At 33.0% G+C, this 19,208-nt stretch overlaps 1 protein-coding gene across 1 annotated transcript in view; it reads right to left on the minus strand.

The window, feature by feature from the left end:
* Positions 1-260: 260 nt before the first annotated feature.
* The window catches only part of LOC126892390 (O-acyltransferase like protein-like), a 112,030-nt gene continuing 93,082 nt past the window's right edge, over positions 261-19,208 (minus strand). The window contains exons 11-12 of the mRNA XM_050661908.1: positions 4,559-4,701; positions 261-431 (exon numbers count right to left, since the gene is read on the minus strand). Of these exons, the coding sequence (XP_050517865.1) occupies positions 279-431; positions 4,559-4,701 (296 nt within the window). The 3' untranslated portion in view covers positions 261-278. The remainder of the gene's footprint in view (positions 432-4,558; positions 4,702-19,208) is intronic.

A 19,208-nucleotide genomic window follows, 5' to 3' on the forward strand; every position in this document is an offset into this window, starting at 1 on the left:
TTCCCAAATTTCAGCAGTATCAGTATTTAATGCTTCTTGCCATAATACTCATGATATTCATTCTGCGTTTAATTTTTTCTAAATACTTATTAGTTTTCTCAGAATTCGAATTTAAAACATATTGACGCAAAATTTTGCGTCTACGCCCTTAAGAACATATAAAATACTATAAAGGAAATACATGTACAGCCGATATTATTGAAAAAAAGAAAAGGGAATAAAATAAATAAAACAATAAAATGTTATTTATTATAATTTTTTTATAGTATACTGCATATTTAATTAGTTTTGCGTGATTTAACTGGTAGTCTCTTCCATCTTACTTGAGGTATACACATGTTTTGCATATTTGTAGCAGGCAATTCCACAAAAATATATGCTACCAAACCACAAAGAAACGAAAGAGTTGCATCTCTTATAAATGATTTTATCTAAACAAAAAAAAAAGAAATTAGCAGAAATTTGTGTATGTTAGGGGAAGAAAGGTCCTCTACTCATAACCCATTAAATTGACGTACCGGGTGGCATCTAAACATTCCGTATATGTATTTGGAACATAAAAGTTTTCTATTGGTTCGTTGCAGCACGCGGTCATATTTTAACCAATAGTCGTCGAGGTCCCAAACGCATATACGGAATGTTATTCGGTTCCAAATTCATAATGTTAAATATTCGTTCACCGAAAAAGATAAGTTTTTATTACAGTCTGTTAAAAGGAGATTAATTTTAAAACACTTGTTATTGTATTATTAAATAAAAATAAAACAATTATAGTATTTGGAATGTTATTTGGTGCGAAATTCATATACGGTATGTTAAATATTCGTAGAAAAAAAAAGACGATTTTTATTAAAGCCAGTTAAAATGAGACTGGTTTTTAATAGTATATTATACAACGAGCATTTAAGGATGGTCAATATGAAGCGAGTATAAGGGATACGAAACGAGCCGCCTAGCGGCGAGATTCGTATAGAGTACGAGCTTCATAATGATAATTAAATGTAAGTTGTATACATGACTTTTTCTATGATCGTTCACAAAAAATATATTCAACTTTATTAATTTTGTAACGCAAACAAATTAAGTAGTTTGTCAGTCTGACAGTTTGAATTTATTGAATTCAAACTATTGAATTCAAACTATTAAATTCGAACTATTGAATTTATTTATGTTACAAAATTTGAATATATTTTTTGTTGTGAATGATCATAGAAAAAATCGTGTAAACAACTTGCATTTAATTATCATTATGAAGCTCGTACTCGCCGCTAGGCGGCTCGTTTCGTATCCCTTATACTCGCTTCATAATGACCATCATTAAATGCTGGTTGCATAATATACTATTAAAGACCAGTCACATTTTAGTTGGCTTTAATAAAAATCGTCTTTTTGTTCTACGAATATTTAACATACCGTATGTGAATTTCGCACCAAATAACATTTCAAATACTATAATTGTTTTATTTTTATTTAATACTACAGTAACAAGTATTTTAAAATTAATCTCGTTTTAACAGACTCTAATAAAAACTTATCTTTTTCGGTGTACGAATATTTAACATTCCGTATATACGTTTGGGACCTCGCCGCCTATTGGTTAAAATATGACCGCGTGCTGCAACGAACCAATAGAAAACCCCTAGGTTCCAAATACATATACGGAATGTTTAGATGCTACCGGGTGTCCCAGTAAGAATTGCTCTCAGCCCTATCCCATGAACCGTTTATAGTACAGCTTTGGAGAAAAATATATTTATAACAAAAGTTGCCTCGAGAAAAGCCTGGAAATTATTTTCATAATTGTAGGTCCACCACTAGAGGGCGTAATTGAATATCAAAAATTAAAAATCAAAATTTCACAAAATTTGCCCAATGAAAGTGCACTGAAAATCACATCATCGGATTCTTCATAAAATTCTGCGCATATTTGATTTCACAAGTTTAAGTCTACCTTTGCAAATAAGAGGTTGAATGATTGGATGCCTTGTTATGAAAAATTGGCTGTAAGTCCGGTTCTGCTAAATCGAATTTTAAAAACTTGGTCTTGTTGAAAATAGTTCTTCGTTAATATAAGAGTTATATTTCCGAAACATCCTAATAAGGAATGTGCCAACTAGGAGGCGTTATTTAATTATTTTCAGAAATCTAGTTTTCTTTGGAAAATATTAAATGCAAGTATGCATTTTTAATGCTGTATTACAAAATTAGACCAAATTAGCTATAGAACAGCGAAAACCGCATGTCAATACCTTTTTTCTATCACGAGATATCTGAAGAAACGTGTAAATTTTAAACATAACTGTTACTGTCACCGGTAAACGAAGTTAAGGAAGAGTAGTGTGTTATGGAAAAAACAAAGAAACATTTTCCAAATGTAAACGTTCCTATATAATAAATTAAAACAACAATGATTAATTAAAACATCTACTTACTTAGTGACAACCTAAATGTTCAAATTATTGCCCATCATTTTCGATGCAAGCATTTACTCTTTCAAGAGTAGATTGAACAGCAATCTCAATTTCTGCTCTCGAAATGCTTTGAATGGCATTTCGTATTCTCTGGATCATGTTTTCTCCAGTGGACGGCCTAGCTAGCAGAAAAAACAAGGTCTCTAATCCGTCCCCACAAATAAAAAGTCTAAAACAGTTAAATCTGTTCAAATCTGTTAAAATAGGCTTCCACGTCCTATCCATCTGTCACGTTATGACGTATCTAAAAAATCTCTAACTAATCTGGAGAAATGCGCAGGACAACGTGTGCTGAAACAACATGGACCTACGAACTGCTAGCGGTACATCCTCCAGAAGAAGAGGCAGGTCATCTCTAAAAAAAAAATAAAAAAAAAATAGATAGCGTTCACCAGTAATAGCATTATCGAAAATAAAGGGTCTAGTTATCTGACCAGTTATCGGTCCAGTCGGTCCAGTTATCCAGTATGGGGACGGATTAAAGACCTTGTTTTTGCAATTAGGCCCACTACTCGAGAAAACATAATCCAGAGAATACGAAATGCCATTCAAAGCGTTTCGAGAGCAAAAATTGAGACTGCTGTCTACTCTTGAAAGAGTAAATGCTTGCATCAAAAATTATGGGCAAAAATTTGAACATTTAAGTCGCAACTAAGTAGTTGTTTCTATTTTTTTGTTATATTTTATAGTGCTGTTTGTCTTATTGTTGTTTTATTTGATCATATACGTTGACATCTGAAAAATGTTTCTTTGTTTTTTTCACAGCATACTAGCTTTCCCGAACTTCGTTTACCGGTGACAGTAACAGTAATGTTTCAAATTGACACGTTTCTTAAGATATCTCGAGATAGAAAAAAGGTATCGACATGCGGTTTTCGCTATTCTGTTGCTAATTTGATCTAATTCTGTAATACAGAAATACATAATTTCCAAAGAAAACCAGATTTCTGAAAATAATTAAATAACGTTTACTAGCTGGCATATTACTTATTAGACAGACTTTTTCGAAATTATAACTCTTACACTGACAAAAAAGAGCTGTTTTCAACTAGGCCAAGTTTGCAAAATTCGATTTACCATTAACTTAGAGCCATTTTTTAATAACAAGGTTCCCACTCACCCCCACTTCTTATTTACAAAGGTAGACTTAAACTTGTAAAATCAAATATACGCAAAATTTTATAAAAAATATGCTAATTGGATTTCCAGTGCACTTTCATTTAGCAAATTTTGTAAAATTTTGATTTTTTAACTTTTGATATTCAATTACGCCCTCTAGCGGTGGACCTACAATTATGAAAATAATTGCCAGGCTTTTCCCGAGGTAACTGTTGTTATAAATATTTTTTTCTCAAAGCTGTACTATAAACGGTTCCTGAGATATGGCCGAGAGCCATTCTTACTGGGACACCCGGTACAATCCTTTAAATTTTCTGACGATGCTGCATAACTTGTAAACAGCGAAATTGGTCGCACCATCTTACTTTAAATGTAATCAAACCAATTTAAAGGATTGTGAGTAGAGGGCCTTTCTTTCCCTAACATACAGTCAGTACAACATAGATGCCGTTGCACGTCATTATCTACGTCAGTGATCTAAGTTGACATTGTTGCCAAAGTTTAAGATAATTCTGAATCCAGTTTAAATCAATATATCATTTAATTATTGCAGAAGTGGATTATCTAACAAAACAAATTAATGTTAAAAATATTAACAAACAAAACATTAGAAATAGAGATCGAGAAATAAGTTATATTCTTACGTGAAACTAAAGAATAAAAACAATAAATATAATAAAACAAATACTTACAGTAAAAAATAAAAACAAATCTGAAGTGTCAATACCGCAACTGTCAAAAATAAACTACCAATTTATGCCAAAATGTCACCTTTGTTCGATCACAGTTAGAGTGTAATCCGAACAAGTATGCTTTATAAAGACGCTTTATATGCCACTTATACAAATTAAATGAAACAAGTTAGGGTATGTGTCTTTAAATTTACATTTATGGACAATTCTTAATGAAACATCCTGTATATGATGAAACTGAAAAATACCATTTCAAATGTCAGCAAAACCACTTACAACTATGTAGTCTGACATGTAGAATGGCTGAGTAGCTGCTGCTGTTCGAGAGAACACTATGACATAATGGAAAATGTAAGTGCTGTACGTCAAACTTCCCAAAATAACCGCTGGTTTCCATTCACATATGCTTCTAATTGCACCTGAAGAAAATATGTTACTTTAAAATTTTTTAAATTTCAACAATATTGTTGTTTTAGTTTAGTACCACCTAAGATGATTAATATTTGCCTTCTTTTATGAATATCTAGGGTGTAACAAAAAGGCAAGCCATAAATTAAATCACATATTGTGGGATCACCACTAGTTCGATTAAACCTAACTCAACCTTACAAATGTGCACATAAAAAAGTTATAGTCCTTTAAAATTACAAAATGACAATCATTCAATAATTTTGTAACTTTATCAACTTGTAACTTTATCATGTATCAGAGATTTTTTATTCAAAATAGACATGTGGCTTTCCTAAGGCAGTAACATCTTAAAAAAATTAAAGTGAAATTTGTGAACCCCATAAAAATTTTATGTAGGTTTTGTTCCCTTAAACCCCCCAAATATTTGTGTACGTTCCAATTGAATTATTATTGTGATACCATTAGCTAAATAAATACTCTTTTGTCTCCTAGTACTTTTTCGATAAGCCAGTTTTTATCCAGATATTTTGAAAATTTTTAAAATCCAACATATAACATGGTTAAGTAAAATTGTATGTATAATGGTAATAATATTATGGTAACTGTATGGTAATAATATAAAAATTTATTTTTATTTTACTTTTCTTTGTATAGGTATACTTTGAAACATATTAAAAAGAAGCCGTATCTCGATAAAAACTGGCTTTTGCAGAAACTAATAGATATTTGGCAAAAAGAGAATTTAAAAACGGAAGTGAATCCCCACAAAACAAAACTCATGATAATAAATGAAGATGAGGAAAAAGAAAGGAATACTAATATAATAGTAAGGGAACAAGTAATAGAACACGTATCTACTTTTAAATATTTGGGAAATATAATAACAGATGATGGGAAAACGGACTTAATAAGCAATAATTAATAAACTGAAGGCAACTAACGTGTATTACTCTTTAAATAATGCAATTTTTCAGAATTTTTTTTTCAGATTTTAAATAATGCAAGTCAGAAATAAACAACAAAACTAAACTCAGAGTATATAACAGCATAGCAAATCCGATAATGACATACGGGACGGAAACATGGATTGTGCAAAATAAACATGAATCAATGATAAACGCGACCGAAATGAAATCTATGAGAAGAATATCTGGAGTTACGAAGTTTGATATATTCAGAAATGAAGATATAAGAAGGGAGCTGGAACAAGAACCGATAATGAAGAAGATCGAAAACAAACAATTAAGCTGGTTTGGACACATACAACGAATGAAGCAAAAGAGGCTTACAAAGAAGGTACATGAAGCCAAAATGGAAAACAAAAGAAAAAAGGGAAGGCCGAGGAAGACATGGATGGACCAGATCCAGGATATAGGTGAACGGAGACACATGCGTATGAGTGATATGAAGAACCTGGCCACCAATAGAAGCGCTTGGAAGAAATGGATAAAAGGCGGAACTCGACATCCGACGCCCTGAAGGATTATGAGAAAGAAGAAGAAGAGGTAAATATTCGCTACCCCCTCTTTCATTTAACCTCTCGAACGTTAAAATCATACCAATAACCATGGAGATACGATATAGTGTCCTTTTGGCAATGCGATTGTGTTTGTATTGGATATCCACTCCCGTTTCCTTTAACGTCCCGTCCGCCAATATTGTATCCGTAACATCGAAGATATGATATACTGCTATTTTTACAACACCGTTGTGTTTGGATTTTTCTCTGTTAGCCTCGATATCCCCTCCCATTTCATGTAACGCCTTAAACGTAACAATCGTACCAATAACAGCGAAGGTATGATGTAATGCCGTTTTGACAACGCCGACGCCGCTATGTTTAATTTTTATATGTCTTTGTATTCACTATCCCCTTCCTTTCCAACTACCCTTCATACGTCACGATCCTATGAGCCTACACCACAGAAAGTGTCAAAAACAGATTGGCCCTTAGCTTTTGGTGGAGGCGCACATGTTGTTTCTTATGGGCGCATTCACCGAATCGCAGTTTTTAGTGTATTTGTTGTATGCTGTAATTGAGAGTGTGCGCCAGTGGCATGCGCCTGCATGCGTATATAACAAAACAAACATAAACAAACAGGATCAGACATGCTTTTTCTTTGCATACATCGATTTATGCAGTGTTTTTTAGTTGCATATTGTAAGTATATTATTTTGTAAATATTTTTGAAGTTATTACTTCTTTAGGCATGATTGGGAGTGAATGTAAATGTACGCAAATTCAGCAAAATTGTTGGTGCCAGGCGCATATACATTATATGTTAGCTCTGATTGGGTATCTCGATGACATGTCAAAAATTATGCAATATTTCGGCTGTGGTTAAAGAACGTGCTGTCATTTTTATTATTATGATTCTATGGTTGTTAAGTTTTATTTTAAAAGTTGTGAGAACAGGGACAAAATTTAGTTTATAATTCTACTGACTTTTTAAATAGTTTTTATATATTTTTTGGACTAATTAATATAGAAAAAAAGAATGTGTGTGTACTTTGTACGCACGTTACAAGTTATACTTCTATTAAAATTGTGTAGTGTAGAAAATCTGACGTTTTTTAGATTTTCTAGGATTCCTCTAGGAAAATCAATAGCTGGGGCGCTTCAGTTCGTCAAAAAATGACGGATTAACAGTATTTATCGACAATTTACCATTTTTAATGATTTTAAAATTTGACGAAATATTTCAGAAATTCGAAAGGCTAGTATTTTAAGGTATTATTTTTGGTATTATTTTAAGTATTAATAGTTATTTATGATATAAGTGTTAAAAGTACACGTTTAAGACACTCATGTGAAAGTTTGCAGAATGAGCGACAGCGAGTTCTGCAATTCACATGAGTGCCTTAAAAATGTACTTTTTAACAAGCATATCATACAATATTTTTTCTGCAAACGTAATTACAGGACAATATCTACAAAAACTTTTACTTGAACTTGACTGACATTCCATTTTTATATTTTTTTGACATTACATCAAAATTGCCTATACGGTCAATATGAATTGCAGTGCCATAAAAGTTTTAAAGCACTAGTGCCTTAAGGTAGCATTTTTAATGCTCGTATGGAGTGCCAAAAATTGCATTTTTAACACGATTGTAGAAAAAATTAGTTTAATATTTAAATAAAAATACAATTATTAAAATGTTTAAAATCTATTCGCTTCGTTGAAATCATAAAAATAGAAGTATAACTTCTTACGTGCGTACAAAGGACACACACTTTTTTTATTTATTATTTTTGATCGTAAAATAAGTAATTTTTACTTTAGATTTATAGATAAATTTCTATATTCAAAAAGTTTCACTTTATCTGTTTTTTTTTTTAATTATTTTGCAGAATGGAAAGCGATAGAGATAGCGAAGAGAAGCTTAATATTGAACATTCTGAAACCGATTCAACTTGTTCATCTCCGAGTTCTAGTTCCGAAAGCTGAATCTCGATAAAAGTTTATCGAAAAAATAATAAGAGGTAAATAGTTTTTAAAACATTGTGTTTAACTAATGGTACGGCAGTAAAAATTTAATAAGAAAGTAATTTTAGTCTAATACAGTTTCTGACTTCCTTTGAGCCATGTTCATTGTTCATTTTGAGACTTTAAGTCACTCCAAGCCGGCTATAAATAATAGTCGGAGAGATAGAAGCGGATTTTGCTCGTGATAAGTAATATGGAAAAACTATACGGGCGTATGTTGAATTAGTTGTGGACATGACTTTTCCCAACGGGCGGAAATCAGAGTGTGGGACGAGAGTAGTTATAAAGGGTCAAAGTCGCGGTTTTTATTTTTCTTTGTGACGCTCATGATCGAGTGCACCAAAATTTGAGAATAAGTAGGTCATGACGTAACTAAGTAAACTCTCCAAGGGTGGAACGCTGCGTGGCCGACAAAGGGGTGGGGCACGGGTGAATATAAAAATTATAGGGGGTTTTCTTTGATGTTCGAGACTGAGATAGTGCACCTAAATTGGGAATAAGTAGACCATGACCGAATAAAACTCGAAATTCGACTACGTTTATCCAAATGCTACGTCTGGTCGACTCTTCACTATGCAGTTGAGACATTAACCCATTAATAAGTTGGAGGCCTTTGAAATGTGGATCTACCGGAGAATTCTTAAAATTTCGTGGACATCGCATACCTCAAACGAAGAAGTGCTGCATAGAATAGACAAGGCAAGAGAACTTTTCAACGCAGTGAAAGTTAGAAAAACATCATACCTGGGCCACATACTGAGAAATAATAAGTACTAATATGCTCAACTTATAGTGAAAGAAAATATCGAGGGAAGGACAGGACTAGAAAGAAAAATACTATCGTGGCTCAGAAACATCCGACAATGGACAGGGCTAAACTTTTAACAACTAATAAGAACAGCTGAAGACAGAGAAGAGTTTGCAATTCTCGTAGCCAATCTCCATTGAGGAGACAGCACTTTAAGAAGAAGAAGAAGACCAAGACCACCATGAAGATTTCCAATCTCCACTAGGAGTGGCACGTGAAGAAGCAAACCTTGACATAACTAAGTAAAATCCCCAGAGGCGGAAACCAGAGTGGGGGACGAGAGTAGTTATAAGGGGTCAAATTCGCGGTTTTTGTTATTTGTTTTTGAGGCTCATGATCGAGAGAGTGCACCAAAATTTGGGAATAAGTAGGCAGAGGTGAAGATAAAAATTATAAGGGTTTCTGTGACGTTCGTGATTGAGATACTGCACCAAAATTTGGGAATAAGTAGACCATGACATAACTAAGTAAAATCCCCAGAGGCGGAAACCAGAGTGGGGACGAAAGTAGTTATAAGGGGGTCAACCCTTGATATTTTACTTAGTTTCGTCATGACCTACTTAATTCCAAATTTTGGTGCAACATCTCAATCATGAGCGTCACAAAAAAAATAAAAATCGCGACTTTGATCCCTTATAACTACCCTCATCCCCCACTCTGGTTTCCGGCCGTTGGCGAAAGTCATGTACACAACTAATTCAACATATCCCCGTACAGTTTTTCCATATTACTTATCACAAGCAAAATCCGCTCCCAGCTCTTGGACTATACATGGTTCGGTACTAGCGCAAGGATCATAAATCATAAATTTTGAGGAAAAGAACGCTGTTACACGTTGCGTTGATCCCCCTTTTTAGTTTTATCGATTCCTATATCCTTCCTATTTTAACAATTTTCCCTTGTTTAATAAACAATAATATCGCATCTCCGCTCAAACAATGACATAAGTCAAAAAAGTAAAGTATCGAGAAAACTACGTTTAAAATTAGTGCTAGAACTCTTCCGGGATTAATTCAAAAACGGTTAAAATTATTATGATAACTATTTTAGTTAGTTACAAACGTTTTTGAAGCTCTACAAAATAATCAATTAATTCTTCTAAAAATATTTAAAAACCTATTTTTTTGAGCTGTGGCACTATACAGATAAAACAACGAAAAATTTCATCATCATCAATGATGCTACAGCCCTATCCAAGAGTGTCGACCTTCCCAAGTCTATTACGCCAGTCAGTCCTATCCATTACCAACCGTTGCCAGTTTGCTGCGCCTATTTTTCTCTCATCCTCATCTACACCATCCTTCCATCTAAGTTTTGGTCTACCCCTATTTCTACTTCCCACAGGTTGTGACATAAGGATTCTGCTAGGAAGGTTATTCTGATGTGATCTTGCTAGATGTCCTGTCCATCTTAGTCTTCCTAATCTTATAAGAGATACTACGTCTTTATCACCAAATTTTTGTTTATATCTGTGGTGTACCTCGTAGTTGTACCTCCTCCTTCAAACACCATTTTCACAGATGCCACCGAATATTCCTCTCAGGATCCTTCGTTCAAATATAACAGAAGGTTTTCATCTGCCTTTGAGATAGTCCATGCCTCTGATCCATATGTTAACACTGGTTGTATAAGGGTTTTGTATATGGTTATTTTTGTTTTTTGGCTTAAGTTTCTGCTTCTCATGTATCTACTCAGTCCAAAATAGCATTTGTTTGCTAGGATTATCCTTCGCTTGATTCCTTCCGTCATGACGTTCTCCTTGGTGATCAGGTAGCCTAAGTATGTGAATTTGTCCACCACTTCAAAGGTATAATTTTCAACCGTCAATTTGTGACCGATGTTTCTGGTTCTATTGTTGGGTGTTGATGCCATCATCTTAGTTTTCTCCTCGTTTAATTGCAGGCCCATATTTTTTGAGGCATTTGATAAGGTGGTATATATTTCTTCTAGCTTGCGTGTTGTGCGGGCAACTAGATCCACGTCATCTGCATATGCCAAAATTTGGGATGATTAATTAAAAATATTTTCTCTTTTCTCTATTCAGGCATCTCTGGCCGCCTTTCCAGAGCTATATTGAAGAGGAGACACGCCAACGCATCTCCCTCTCGCAGCCCAACATGCGTTTTAAAAGCCTGTAATTGTTCGCCCTGTATTTGGATTTTGCAAACAACTTTGTACATTGTAGCCTTAACCAATCTTATCAGTTTATCAGGGATGTGGAATTTATCCATAGCTTCATACAATTTATTTCTTAGAACACTATCATAGTCCGATTTAAAATCTACGAAAAGATGGTATGTGTCGATATTGAATTCATTGGCTTTTTCCAGTATTTGCCTTAGCACAAAGATCTGGTCTGTTGTTGATCGACCAGGCCTAAAACAACTTTGATATTCTCCAAAAAGCTCCTCTGAATGTGCACTTAGGCGACTATATAATACAAAAAATTACACTTAATACAGCCTACAAAATATTTTCGATACTCTAAAATATTTTGTAGGCTGTATTAGGGAGGGTTATTCCCCTATAATTTCTACATTCCAATTGATTACCCTTTTTGTGTAGCGGGCAAATAATTCCAATACACCACTCTTCCGGGATTTCTTCCTCATTCCAGGCTCTCAGTATTATTGAAGTTATACGTCTTTACGCGATATGAGGGTGAATTTTTATATGTTAAAACCTACGATCCCGGCGCATGCGCATTATAACTTTGTTCTGATTGGATGTTCAAATGACATGTCAAAAATTATCCAATATGGCAGCTGTAGCGCAGCTGTGGTTTGGACGGTTGACGGTTTGGGTATGTATGGTTGTTGCGTTTTAAAATTTGTGGGAAGAGAAACAACAAAGGTTAGTTAATAGTTATACTGCCTTTTTAAATAGTTTTCATATTATATTTTTAAAGTTAAACTTCAAAATGTTTTAATTTATGTATGTATCAGTCCAGAAAAGGTGTGGAAATAATATATTTGTGTTTTAAATATATTTTTCTACAAACGTGTTAAAAATGCAATTTTTAGGACTCCATAGGAGCATTAAAAATGCTACTTTAAGGCACTAGTGCTTTAAAATTTTTAAGGCACTGCAGTTAAAAGTGAATTGTCAAATTGTGAAACGTCAAAATATTTATATTTCATTTTTTTATAATTAATATTAATAATACAACTTGCGCAATTTGAAAAAGGTGGTTTAAAAGGTTTTTTATTATAATTTTGTGTCTTTGGATTTGTCTTCCTTGGGCGTAAAATAATAAAACGTCTATTTTTATATTTCACTTGTCACCGTGATATATAATTATGTATATCTGAAAGGTAAATTGCTGCGGTTTGATGGCCTTGTTGGTAGAGAGCATTGGACCAGAGATCAAAAAATCGCGAGATTGGTTCAAATCCCAGACGATTCATATTTTTTTCTTTTTTTTTAATATTTGGAATTGTTAAGTTTTGGTTCATTTTTGGTAATTATTGTTAATTTTTTGTATTGTAACTCTTAAGTAGGTATATTTATTTCGTTGAAATTATATTATAATAGAAGTATAACTCCTTACATGCGTACAAAGTACACACACATTCTTTTTTTTATATATTTGATTAGCCAGAGTAGCACCTCCATACACTGGCTAAGTTTCGCGGGTATACCATCCCTTCCTGGAGATTTATTATTTTTTAGGTGTTTTATTGCATCCCGTACTTCTTGAATTGATGGAGGCTCTAATGATGTATTGTTGTTTGCTCCTAGGGGTGGTTTATTTGGATCTTCTACTTCGATAATAAGTAGTTCTTTATAGTGTTCCACCCACCTTTTCAATATTTCTTCTTTTGTATTGAGTATATGCCCCTCCTTATCTTTATATAGTTTTAGCCTTGGTTTGAATTCCTTTCTTGCATTATTCAGAGTTTTATAGATTTTTCTTGTTTAATTTTCCTGTTTTAATGTATCAAGTTCTTCCAGTATTCTATTTTCATATATTCGCTCTTTTCTTCTACAAATGCACATCTTTTCTCTTCTAAGGTCTTTATATTTTTGTTGTGTTTCTCGGGTTCTTATTTGCTGCATCAGTTTAGTTCTTTCTTCTTGTAATGTCCTCACACTCAGCATCGAACCAGTAATTGCGTGATGGTGGTTTTTCTGGTTCTAGAATATTATTTGTTGCGTCTTTAATATTATTTTTACACATTTCCCATTGTTCGCTGGTTGTTGAGGAGTTCAATATTAAGGCGCGTTGTTCTGGTACTTATTTACTTCTTCGCGTTTGAGATTCTAGGTCGAATTCTTGTGCCAACTAGAAAGTGATCTGAATTAATATTGGCGCCTCGATAGGTGCGGACATCCATTAGGTTTGAAAAGTGTCTATCATCTATGATCACATGATCAATTTGGTTGTTCGTTAATCCATCGGGCGAGGTCCAAGTCCCCATATGCATTTTTTTGTGTAGAAAACATGTGCTTCCTACGATCATGTTCTTTGCGGCTGCGAAGGTGACTGCTCGGTGTTCATTCGAATTGGTATTATTATGGAGACTATATTTACCGATGTGCGGTAGATATATTTCTTCCCTTCCGATTTTTGCGTTCCGATCACCGATTACTATTTTAATGTCATTTCTGGGACAACTGTCATATGTTCTTTCTAATTCATCATAGAACTCATCTTTTTCTTCGTCTTCCTTGTCCTCTGTTGGGGCATGTACATTAATAAGTCTAATATTAAAAAACTTGCCACTGATCCTTAAGCAGCTCATTCGTGGATTAATCGGCTTAAAATCTATAACCAAGTGCTTGACTTTATTATTAACTATAAAGGCTTTCTCAAAATCATGTCTAGTTTTGTGGCAACTAAAGTATATGTTCTAGTTTTTTTTTTGGATTATGCTATGGCCTGTCCATCGTACTTCTTGTATCGCAGTAATATCGGAGTTATATTATGCTTTGGGTCGCACAGTTTGCGGATGTTTCCAGGTTCGTTGAGTGTGTGAACGTTCCAGGTAAATACTTTAAGATCGTTGTCCTTATTTCTTTGCATAGGTCGTCGTTGAGATTTCCGTCCGGCATTTTTAACTTTAGATTTCGTAAATATGGGTTTTTACGGGGTTGGGTAGTTAACCCAACGCCTAACCCCCTTTTCGGGGGCCATTTCACCCGCTCTCGTCAGCTCCCGACCAAACTTTCCACCCGGGGTTGGATACCGGATCTCCAGATTGGGTTTCTCGGTTAACAGGGGACACAAACGTGAAGATGAGAGTAGGATTTTAGTAGAAGAGGCTAATTGGGGTAAACTATCAACTCCATGCTTTCGCATTCTACCCCTTTATCCCCCAACGAAAAATTTACGAAAGATTATTATCAAAAGTGGCTCATGCAATACTGAATATAATATCATTATTATTATCTGTTTAACAGACTTATAATTTTTAACGAAGTAACTTTTAAACACAAGTAACAACATTAAACAAAAAATACTGCAAAAAAACGATAAATAAGTGATATCTACATTTGTTAATTTTCTTGAGCACATACGCAAATTGTTTTGAATAAAAAGCTCATACAGAAGTAAAAGCCTCAAGTTGTATACTGCTATAAAATCATTTATTAAAAAACTTCATAAAATGTCTTGCAAAACGATTTCGTTCTAATTCAGAACATCTTCAGTGCCTAGAATGAAGTATTTCCACGTTAGATTAGAACAAAAAAGGTTAAAATTGTGACTGTTAGGGGAAAGTCGCCAATTATGGAATACCATTTTGTTTTGGGGATATAAAATAATACCTTTATAGAAATGAAAACAATTTAATGTTATGACACATCAGTCATACATTTTTATGTAGTAATTAAAAGTGTTCTATTAAATATATTAATTAACAAAAAAAATCGAACAAAAAACAAAATCCTAAATGAGTAACCAAATAAGGAATAGGTACCCATATATGGAATATAGGCAAAAACCAACATATCAATAACAAAAATAGACATAAACATCTAAGATCAAATAAATTTAAATAAAAAAATTGTGAAAAATTAAAGCAGTAGTTTAATTCACTTGCAGACATCACAGATCCATGTATGAAACTCTGGACCAGCACAATCATAATGAGCCCACTTACACTTAATCCACTATTCCATAATTAGGCAACAACGACTGTCCATATTTGGATTTGTACATTAGTTCAAACTAGTATCAATATTTTTTCAAGTCGTAATGTTTTAATTACAGAAGGTCATAAAATATCAAAATAAAGATACTATTCATATACGCAATAACATAAAAAGTCTGTATTCATGCATAATAACCAATAATACGCGTTGAATATATTTACCTTTAAAATTTTCTGCAAGACGATAAAACAAAACGCGCCTGTCAGACACGTATCGTTCGCGCATCTGACACGGAGGTGTGAATACGATAATAAAGAGAGCGACTGAAATAGAGAGTGACTACCATACATTCATTCACATTTTTTCACATCATAATATTTAAGTTTATAATTGTATATATACCATTCGTTTACATTTTCCACCTTCATATCAGGCAACCCACATTACTCAGCTATCTTAATTTAATTTCATATTAGTTCTTTTTTACATATGTCTTAATTCATTTGGTCATCTCTGTCACCCCTGTTCGTATATATCACGTCAAACAAACGTCAACATTTTGGGAGAAATTACGTCAAAAGTTACATCAGATTTTACCTAAAATATACGTATAAAAGTCACAGCGATGTTACGTAACAGTTTTACGTTATTTCTACGTAACCTTTTTAACGTCACTTTCTAGTTGAATTTTCGGTATAAATAATACCTATGTAAAAAGGACTTAAAATTATTGTGAAAATAAAACCACATACATGATGTTGACACATTTATTAAATATTTGAAATAAACATTTATTATACATATATTTGACTTTTATGTGATAGGAAGAAACATACCCTTAAAGTAATCTTCATTCTTAAAGTGTAAACTGCACACTTTCATATACCTAAGGACTAGGCTCTTTTTCCATTTTTAGAAGATATTTCCATACGTTTCGTTTTTGAACTAAACTGCCATTAAATATAATTCTTCTTGTTTATTCTTTTGCGGGAAATAATGAAACGATAAATTATTAGGTACTATTACGCTTTATCCAAAAATCACATTGACGCACACAACAATAATAATTTGATTTTTTTGCCATAACTTAATTAAAGCAAACACATTTTAAGCACGGAAATGTAAGGTTATGTATTAATGTCTATTTTAAAGGTTCGAGTTCGAAATAAATACGCGATGGCGCTGCAGTCTTAAACGAGATTAGAGTTGCACAAGTTTGACTTGAATGTTTGAACTTGACTTGAGTTTTACTTAATTTCAAGTCAAACTCAAGTCAATCCTTCTGACAAATAATTCAAGTCAAGTCAAACTGGTCAATCGTACAGGTTTGAAAATTCAAACTGTTTGTCAAACTAGTTTGAAAGAGTTTGAAAAATAATTTATTTCGTAGATATAATTTTTTAACAATCCACGAGGAAAATAAAATTCCTGTAGCTGGCTGTATACCATAAATCACAAAAATACAGGATCCTTCGTAAAAGGTATATTTAAAAGACCCTAATAAGGGTTGCATCACAAAACAAAACGTTTTCGGATTAACAAGTAATCCATCATCAGTGTTAAGCCATTAACATGCATGCGTGAGCCACCAAAAAGTTATGGGTAAAAACGCTTTAAAAGGTATAAGATCTTATATTATACTACATATTATGTTTAAAATAGTTAGATGTCAAATATTCCTGAATATTACCCAGGGCAACACAGGACTCTAACCCACGTGGATGTGATATGAAAGGGATGAACCTCACATATTGAAAATTGAGTGTCAACTATATCTTTTAAAGGGTTCTTACCCATAACTTTTTGGTGGCTCACGCATGCATGTTATTGGCTTAACACTGATGATGGATTACTTGTTAATCCGAAAACGTTTTGTTTTGTGATGTAACCATTATTAGGGTCTTTTAAATATACCTTTTACAAAGGATCCTGTATTTTATTTTTTGTAAATGTTTTTATATACTTTTTTGTTGAGATAGACATGTCCGTTGGCAATTAAGATAAGAAATTTAATAATACATTGAGTGCCATATAAATCATCCTTTAGTTCCAATAATTTTAGTATTTGTTTCCCTCTACTCATTTTTAAAAATCATGTACAATAGAACACTGACACTTTCACAGTAAACTATTTTTTAGCAGGCACAACAAAATTAAATAAAAAAATACTAAATGAACAGTTTTTGGTTTAAATGGGATCTAGCTATTTTTATAATTTTCTGCTTTTATAGCCGATAACAATAAACATCGGCACCGTCTTCAACGACAGAACGAAAGTCATAAAAAAGGTTTAGGAAAGTTAAAAAGGAAGAAAACAAAGTACCAACCCCTTTTTAAGGATGTTAATTCCTTGAAATTTTATGGTCAAATTTGGATTATCTACATTTTTTCAATGCAAGCGCCCTAGAATCTCATAACCATAACATGTGGTGTGTACTAAAAGTATAAGTCAAGCTGCGTAAGTGAAAGCAGAAGGTACTAACAGTAGAAGTTGACCTGTACGTTACAAAGCAGACTTTTGAAAAAAAAATTGTATTATTGGAATAAAATCAATATTTATACATGAAAAACAGGCTATTGATTTATACTCTTAGTACAGAAATGATTAATAGACATTCAAAATTCAAAATATAGATGAATCCCGAAAGGTCCATTTTATGACTTATACTATGTATATTCTTAGAGTACATAGCACGTTAGACATAATAAAAAGATTTTATTAAGATTATTTGTATTTTTCAATTTAATTACATATATATATATATATATATATATATATATATATATATATATATATATATATATATATATAAACACAACATTTTCACTTTAAAAAAATTCCATCATTTTTTGACGGAAACTTCAAAATTAATGTGTACATTAATGAGGACAAAACTGTTATTCTGGCCAAACGCTTAGTTTAGCATAAACAGACCAAAGTCGGCGCTTAGTCTACAAATGCGAAACTGTTATGAATGGCAGTTATGGATATATGGCAGTTATCAATGGTAGTTATGAATGGCAGTTAAGAATAGCAGTTATGAATATAGTCTTGTTATGCAAAACTAAAAACCCTTGTTATTCTGGCCAAAAGCTTAGTTTAGCATAAACAGACCAAAGTCGGCGCTTAGTCTACAATTACGAAACTGTTATGAATGGCAGTTATGGATATATGGCAGTTATCAATGGTAGTTATGAATGGCAGTTAAGAATGGCAGTTATGAATATAGTCTTGTTATGCAAAACTAAAAACCCTTAATAGACAGAATGTCGCTTGGTTTATTTTTGTTTTTCTTAGTAACCGTTAACGTGACAATAAAAGGGATTTTTCCAAGATAGTTTTAGCTATGTGTCACCAGAATCCGCTGTTATCTCGATTTTAAAGAAATGGCGCTTGGTTGAGTTATGCATAACGCTGTCCTTTTAAAGAATTAGTTCACTGTTTGTGATTTTATAACGCTGTTCTTTATTTTTACATAATAGAAGTATGTATGCACTTTGCAATTTTCATTGTTTTGAAATCACCTGCCGCAACATTAAATAAATCACTATATTTATTTTTCCTAATTAATACTGCTTCGACTACAGATTGTTTCTCTTAATTTTTGCAGTGGGAATACCTTCAATATCAGACTCAATTTGTTCTGAACCGAAAAATATCCACATTCAGATATTATCTCCCAAAGCCACACACTTCAAAACGAACGTAATAAACAAGCCAAACATGGACGTCTAAATATGAACTACAAACTAATTTGCGGAGTAGCAGAATAACGATTCAGACCTATCCAAATAAGTCACAACTAAATCCGCACGCTCTCGATTAGAATTGGAAATAACACGTTGCCAATATGACATTCAAACTTCAAACTGTTTGAAGAAGTTTGATTTCAAATCAAACCTAAAGATATCGAAATCAAGTCAAGTCAAACTTTTTTACAAAAAAAGTTTGTTTTTCAAGTCAAGTCAAGTTTGTTGAATAAAATCAAACTAGTTTGACTTGATGCATCTCTAAACGAGATTGCCTTACGTGGCCTTACCTACCAAAAAGTCGCGTTTAAGGGACGAATAAATTCATACGTATTATACCTACCAAAGAGCTACGTTTCACAAACGAATA

Source organism: Diabrotica virgifera, chromosome 9, assembly GCF_917563875.1.
Source record: "Diabrotica virgifera virgifera chromosome 9, PGI_DIABVI_V3a".
Classification (NCBI taxonomy): Eukaryota; Metazoa; Arthropoda; class Insecta; order Coleoptera; family Chrysomelidae; genus Diabrotica; species Diabrotica virgifera.